General features: G+C 35.3%; 1 protein-coding gene across 1 annotated transcript; it reads right to left on the reverse strand.

The window, feature by feature from the left end:
* Nucleotides 1-218: 218 nt before the first annotated feature.
* Nucleotides 219-7,438, reverse strand: LOC139983176 (uncharacterized). Its single transcript, XM_071996557.1, has 3 exons — nt 7,283-7,438; nt 5,399-5,513; nt 219-833 (listed from the first exon to the last, which is right to left on the reverse strand). Exons 1-3 carry the CDS (start codon nt 7,353-7,355, stop codon nt 701-703), a joined length of 321 nt encoding a protein of 106 aa, XP_071852658.1. The 5' UTR covers nt 7,356-7,438; the 3' UTR covers nt 219-700.
* Between the last annotated feature and the right edge of the window lie 740 nt (nt 7,439-8,178).

Below are 8,178 nucleotides of genomic sequence, written 5' to 3' on the forward strand. Positions count from 1 at the left end.
CCGTCCGTTATCCAAAGGCCTACATTTCTCCGGCGGAGTATCTTTTGAAAGACTTGAACCAAAGGATTGATGACGTCATCTTGTATGTCATTTTTTATTTATAAAGATACTGTTCGCATTCTACATGGAATATATCTATGGAATATATCCATGGATTATATCCACGGTATAACGCAAATGATAGAAAGGCGTGAAACAAAAGATGTATAAGTTATTGATTTGATATTTCCGCGAACAGGACAAATTTATTACCATCAATTGAAATTACATTAAGGCATTGAACTAAACAGTTTGAAGGTGTCTTTGTAGATGTAAAAGGGACAAAAAAAACAAAAACCAAAAGTAGTGAAATATTACAATGATATCGAAGCAAAATTACAAAAAAAAAATCTATCGCAGTTATTCATCTTGAAAGTCCACGTATATCAGATACATGGTGAATTGGGTGGACACTTACAATTGTACATTGTTACGTAAGGAAAAGAGAAATACATTCAGAAAGGGGACAATTACTGTTTTACCAAAGAGACACTTGAGTATACTTGAGAAGCGACATATAACAACTACTGGCAACGTCTCACACGACCCACAAACACCCCCCCCCCATCCGTCACTCCCCCCCATCCATATACACGCACACAACACCATCAACCCCACTACTACCGACTTCATTACGTTTCCGAATTGATGGTTGGGAAGTTCATCCAATCATTACATTTCCCTCTTTGCTACATTCCTGAGCCCACTGTGGCTTCTTTGGGACGATTTTCCAATCGCAATTTTCTTCGACCAGCATACACCTCTTATTGTCTTGAATCACGGGGTACATATTCCTGGTAACAGAAGGGAAGAGAAGTGAGAGAAAATTAATGAAGTCACTTAGAAGCGACAACATTTGTCACTCTGTCAGAACGTCGGTACTGACGCCCCTCCCCCTCCAAACAAACAAATATATATAAATATATATATATATATATATATATATATATATTTAAATATATATATATATATATTTAAATGTATATATATATATAAGTATATGCATATATATATATATATATATATATATATATATATATATATATATATATATATATATATATATATTGTATTTCCGCGAGACATATGATGAGGTCAGGTGTTCTCTCCGTATTGTCGTGACCAGCAATTTTGTCAATTTTTAACAAAGGGTTGAGGGCAGCACACAAATTATAGTATTGTCAATAGTGGTATTACGGACGAAATACTTGTACCTAATATTTGAATGTAATCAAGTGTCTACAGGGTAAGAGCAGAGATACTTGTATTTCATATATCAATGTATCAAGTGTCTACTGCGTAAGAGCAGCGATACTTGTACTTGATATGTTAATATAGTCAAGTGTCTACAGGGTAAGAACAGCGATACTTGTACCTAATATAATAATATAATCAAGTGTCTACAGGGTAAGAGCAGAGATACTTGTACTTCATATGTCAATGTATCAAGTGTCTACTGCGTAAAAGCAGAGATACTTGTACTTCATATGTCAATGTATCAAGTGTCTACTGCGTAAAAGCAGAGATACTTGTACTTCATATATGAATGTAATCAAGTGTCTACAGGGTAAGAGCAGAGATACTTGTACTTGATATATCAATGTATCAAGTGTCTACTGAATAAGAGCAGGGATATTTGTACTTGATATATTAATATAATCAAGTGTATGCAGAGTAAGAATAGAGTTACTTGTACTTGATATATTAATATAATCAAGTGTCTACTGAATAAAAGCAGCGATTCTACACTTGGATCTTCTTCAGAGACTAACCCTGAAGAAGAATGGATGTAGAATTGTAAGCTTTAATTATTAGTACAAGATGACTGAATTCTTATCATCTGTATCCGGTACTTATGTCCAGGCCCGTCAAGAAGTGGGAGATTCAGAAGGATACAGGGTCGGTTATGGAACGCGAAAAGGGAAAACTTATTTCGCTGTCTAAAACCTGCTGTCTAAACTAAAGTTGTTGCTGCTGTTTTACCATGTTGCTGTTGTTCGTTGATGTCTAAACTTACGTTGATGTCTAAAGTCACGTTGATGTCTAAACGCGCGTTAATGTCTAAAATCACTTTGATGTCTAAACTTACGGTTGATGTCTAAACTCACGTTGATGTCTAAAACTTTCGTTGCTAAGTAAACTTACGGTTGATGTCTAAACTCACGTTGATGTCTAGAGTTCCGTTGTTGTAACACATTGTGAACGAACATCATTCTTTCTTTTCAAAAAATTATAACAATCAACCGCAAGTTGCTTCCATGCGGAGCTAACAACATTTCTATTACAGAGATTTTCATGCTAAATACAGCCAATGATGTTTTCTCAAATTTCCCGCGATTTGTTTGGCTAATAGTCCCTTACCCATTGTCTGTAAACATGCTTGCATCTTCAGTGCTCAATGAACGGAAAGTATGATGGTTTTACTACGTATCGCGAAAAGGGAACAAATTCGTTAACGCCCTGATTTGTAGCAACAGCCACGCATGTGAATATCGTTAACAAACTTATTTGTCGAACAAAATCACGTTGTTAACGATATTTATATGATTATTGCTGCAACTCCGAGGATGTTGTTAACGATGTTTTTAACGTGTAATATTTGAATAATTGTTTAAACACAGAAAGTTATGAGTTGAGACAATCAATTAATTTTGCGGGAAGCTACTACAACATCTCTGATACTGGAAGGAATTTTCATCTTACAGTATGTTTTGTTCTCTCAGTATTGAGAGTTGATAATGAAAAGTGTGCATTCATACCACAGTATTTTTTCTTTGCAAACTTGCGTAAATTTTCGCGGTCCCTTTGACCACGTGCTTCAAGTCATGATTCTGGTGCAGCATAAACTACGGAACTGTATTTATACATCGTTAAAAGTAGTCATTGAAGTTTAGGATACTTATAGTCGACATTGCGTAAAAATGTTATTTAAATACTATAATTTTCGTGGAGCTGGTTGTTTCCAAATACTGCAAAGCATCCAGTGTAAATGTGGGATCAGATGCTCTCTGGTTGGATCAGGGAGTTGTTATGGAAACTCCCTGGTTGGATGTAGTCTGCGCTTCGTGAGTAACACGAAGGGCACAATATTAAAGTACGTAGGCAATACACTCACTGAACTAGTGTACTAAACCCGCCAAGCAAGTTCATTCGTAACACCAATCCAGTTCGGAGTTTTAATTTGAGAAAGGGATTGTGTGGTAAATTGAATATACACAAAACCTCGCTCAGCATTGTTACGAATTTTTAAACCAAAAAGACCGCTAACAAGTTAGGCAAGAGATGAATCATCCAAGATACACTCGAGTTTTGACTAGGTCTATGTTTTATAGGTACGGTGATATGATCTTTTGTTCACAAATTTTCAGGATTTGCGCATGTGCAGTTGAAACTCCGAAGTTCGAACAGGCGTAATACAATTGCGTGGAATTTAGCGAGATATGCACACTGCATATACGGGGATAATTGAAAAGTTGGGATTGTTGGTGAAATCGCTGCAAGGTCAAAGCATGGAGGTACTATATACGGAGTTGGCGAGGGGGAAAAGTGGCAGGGCAGGCGAAATGAAGGTCGGGCGGCCGCCCCTGTAAAACAGCGAAGCTAGGGCACTGGGTGGCTTCTGCCATATATATTATGTAGAGCATTCACAAAGTACAGGCAGTGATACGATCGCATATTTACAACTACACTAGTAAACGTATAGGTCATATAATAAACGCAATTGGTGTTCGATCGGGACGAAAACTTTTGTCTCTACTAATATTACTGTCACTCGTTTTACTTGATTGCCGACTTTCAAAACATATCCAGACATCACTGAATGGTTCAAGTGCAGTATTTTATGCTGGCATTTTGTCTCGACACTCGTTTTACTTGATTTCAGACATTCACAGCGTATCTCTACACATTGTTGAAAGGGCTCAATGAAATCAGTTTAAAAGTGGAGTATTTTTATGCTGGTACTTTGTCTAGACACTAGTTTTACTTGATTTCCGACTTTCACAGCGTTTATGCATAGCCTACAACATATTAAAAGTTGTTTACCGTGCAGCCTCCTATTCGTATGAGGCGTAACGCACATGTTATCTGATAGGTTGGCGGTGGGAGATACGGTAGCTTATAAAACAAGGTTTCCACAATTTGACCTCTAGTGACCCCAAATGGACTTGGACCTCCAAGACCCCAATTGTTTTTGGTAGAGGTGTGTATAGCCACGTACAGTAGACTGACCTGTGTTTATCATGCCATAGTGTTATTGTATCAAATGGTGGTTCGGGCCATTTCTATTGTAACAGCTAGCTCTGCTTATACTAACAAGCAGAAATCTAGTGTACTGAAGTCATCGAAACCTCAATGCATTTTGCATTCTGGTTAACACATACGCGGTTGAGCAATTTTGAACAGCGCCGAAGGCAACAACGTAAGTTTAGACAACGACGTGAGTTTGAGCAGCAACGTGGTAAAACAGCAGCAACAACTTTAGTTCAGACAACAACAAACTTATATAGTTTGGTCAACGAAATAAATTTTTCCCTTTTCGCGTTCCATAATCGGTGCCCTAAGCTCGGAAATGTGTGAGATAAAGAATATTAATCTATTTCCATTGACAAAAATATATTTCATGAAATAGAGACGTCATGGAGAGGAGGCCTGGTGACATATAATGGTCACCATGTTTCCTGATCTGCATCTCGGAGCTTTTGCTAGTGGACATTACTTTCAAGTTAGGTTATGCCTCAAGAATTGTTGTTGAGAACATTTGAGTCCCCTATCTCCCATACCGTCCCATCGAGTTAAATCTAACGAAATGTAATTGCTAAGTTTAATAGAATATATTTGCTAGTTAGAGGGGTTGGGTTCACGTTGTTCTCTGGAGATTGATAAGTTGTTACTATCCAATGTTTTTTATTTTCTTTTTAATATTTCGCCAAACTTAAGAATCATTGTTTTGACTATGCTTCTGGTTAAGAAGTACACGGGCCCTGACTTTTTTGGTCTTTGCTTTTTTTATATAGCGCTTTATACCAGCGATAGGTCTCAAAGCGCTTTACAGACGTTATATCTCCACTGATCAATGATAACCTGTCCCAGAGACAATCTCCCTCCAGTCGGCAGCAATTATACACTGCGCCCAACGACAAGTAACCTCCCAGGTACCCATTTAACCCCTGGGTGGAGAGAGGCAAGTGAGATAAAGCATCTTACCCGCAAGGACACAACGTAATGAACTAGGCAGGAATCGAACCAGCAATCCTTGGATCATGAGTCCGACGCCTTAGCCAATCGGTCACCAGGCTCTCTGTCATGTTTCTATCTAGATTACTCGGGGTATGACATGCGGTGTTTAATTTTAACTTACATGTCGCAACACTCCATACTGTATCCATAGTCCGTGCAGTAACAGTGCACACATTCGTCCTTATCATCCCATCTGGAATCTATTTCACACTGTTCATCATCAGGCCCGATCAACCCTATGGTTTGAACAAAACGAATAATAATAATAATCATCATCATCCTATTGGTATCCCGGTCGTAATTCTCAATAGCGCCCTTAGATTGTATACACACATGGCAGCTGCATTAATGAAAGGTCTACGAGTGTTTTTGTCTATGGAAGAAATTGATGACGAACATGAGCATGCGTACTGGCATTCGCCTTTTTTTTAGCACAAAAAGGAAACACAGTATGTAACCAGGTACAATTGGGATCTGCGGCCATACCCTAATTTAGAGGGCGCTGTCATATCTTCTTCTTTCTTCTTTTTTGTAGTTTCGGGAGAATTCGACAAGGTAGTCTCTGAAATCACTGAGAATTCCCCCTTGAGGAATCTCTTACCGACACTTTTCGGCAGACTACCTACACATACTCTTATTCCACATATAGTGTGTCATATTGGAGCTAATCGTTGGTTTTTTTACCACTCATAATCAGTACATTTTAACATTCGTTTGGTCGTCAACCAATCAGAAAGCGTTTGAAAGCTAAGATTATTGTCGTAATGATTGAAGATGAGATTTTTGGAAACATATTTTGACAAATATCACATATATTCAGATTAGCAGCACTTTACAAAATCTTTTGGAGTTCTATTTACATTTCCAAAGAGAAATATATGATTAATAATAATGATAATAATAATATAATAATAATAATTATAATTATAATAATAATAATAATATAATAATAAAAATTATAATTATAATAATAATAATAATATTAATAATAATAATAATAATAATAATAATAATAATAATAATAATAATAATAATAATATAATAATAATAATAATAATAATAATAATAATAATAATAATAATAATAATAATAATAATAATAATAATAATAATAATAATAATAATAATAATAATAATAATAATAATAATAATATAATAATAATAATAATAATAATAATAATAATAATAATAATAATAATAATAATAATAATAATATAATAATAATAATAATAATAATAATAATAATAATAATAATCATAATAATCATAATCATAATCATAATCATAATCATAATCATAATCATCATAATAATCATCATAATCATAAATTAAATATCCAAAGTTCAGAGGGGAAAAAAATCTAATTTTTATTATTATGATCGAGCAAAAGAACATGAGAAAGTATCGCTTTAAGTAATAATCACATCCAGCGAGTCTTAAACTGTATATACATATATTGCCAGGGGATAATGTTATTACTTTAGTTAGTAACATTAAGCAAACTCGAGCAAGTCGTTCACTACTGTTGTTTGAATATTTCGTATACCAAAGTAAAATAATATAGTAAAATATGATAAAATTTACGTTTCAAACCCAACTAACGTTTTCAAATGGGTTTTTTTTTCCTATTCTATTTATTCAGGTGTCTACAAAATATTTTGTGGGCATAAAAACATAACCATATTCTTGGAATAATTCTAAGACTCTTGAATACTACGCTAGCCTGTGCTAAACCAAATTTAGGGATACTTAACAAATTATGGTATTAAGTTAACGGGTCTTCCTAAATAAAAGCAGCCTCCCCTAATCTCTAAGTCCACCAATATTATAAAATTTAAAAACAAATAAAGTTTAAAAAAAAATAACCCTCAGAATCGCTGCTCTCAACCTTTCAAAATTAAATGACAACCAAAAATAAAATTGTTCTTTCTTTCTATTTCTTTTCTATTTCAAAAATTCAAATATAAGAAAATCATAAAAAAAAAAAAGAAGTGAAAACGGACTTACATTGTTTGAAGCAGGCGCCGTAGGTACCGGCCACGAACAGCAAACACAGCGCAAGTAGAAGATACAGTTTCATGGTTTGAAGGGTGGTTTAGTTTTGAAGATGATATGATGGCGTCACAAAATGACAGTCGCGCAGATCACCTAGGAATGGAAGAGCTGTAATGAAATTAAATCACAGTTCGTTGTGATATATATATATAACATTTAGTCTCACCGCATAGCTCTTACGGTTACCTTAGTGACGTCATATTGTGACGTCACATAAAGTACGGAGACGCCCATTTATGCGGTTGTGGTTTCGGCTGTTACTTTGTCCAATGTGTCTGTGCCGCGTGATCGATGATTTTGATGTCAGACAACTTGAGCATATAACATGGACGTTACTACAATGCTGTGTTTTTAAAGGGCGATATGAACTGTTAACAGTATATTCGATACAGTATAGATAAAATGGTGTTATGGATTTAGACAAAAGCATTATTTATGTTGGAATTTCACCATGTATAGTCATTCATGCAATTTTATATTTTTATTAAATAATGATCATATATCTTATAACTGAAACATTGAATGAATCCATTAATAAAATATTTCGAGAAAAAAGATTTCTTGTGGTAATGTTTTTCAATTCTCTTGTATGTTTCGTCAACCGGGCCTAGGTTGTGAAACGCTTTGTACATAGTTCCACCTAAATTGATTTATAAACTTATGAAAATAACTCTTTTTGTAAATCCTACGGTCATGGGCGGCGATCCGTACTTCCGAGTGGGGGGGATATGACCTTGTTGACTATCTAAGCGTAGCGCCACCACGGGTTGGCGCGAAGCGTACAAGAAAATTTTGGGATTTACAAACCCTCTAGCTGGCCGGAAACGGCACTTCCCGAGGTTTCCAAG

Source organism: Apostichopus japonicus, chromosome 16 (assembly GCF_037975245.1).
Source record: "Apostichopus japonicus isolate 1M-3 chromosome 16, ASM3797524v1, whole genome shotgun sequence".
NCBI lineage: Eukaryota > Metazoa > Echinodermata > Holothuroidea > Aspidochirotida > Stichopodidae > Apostichopus > Apostichopus japonicus.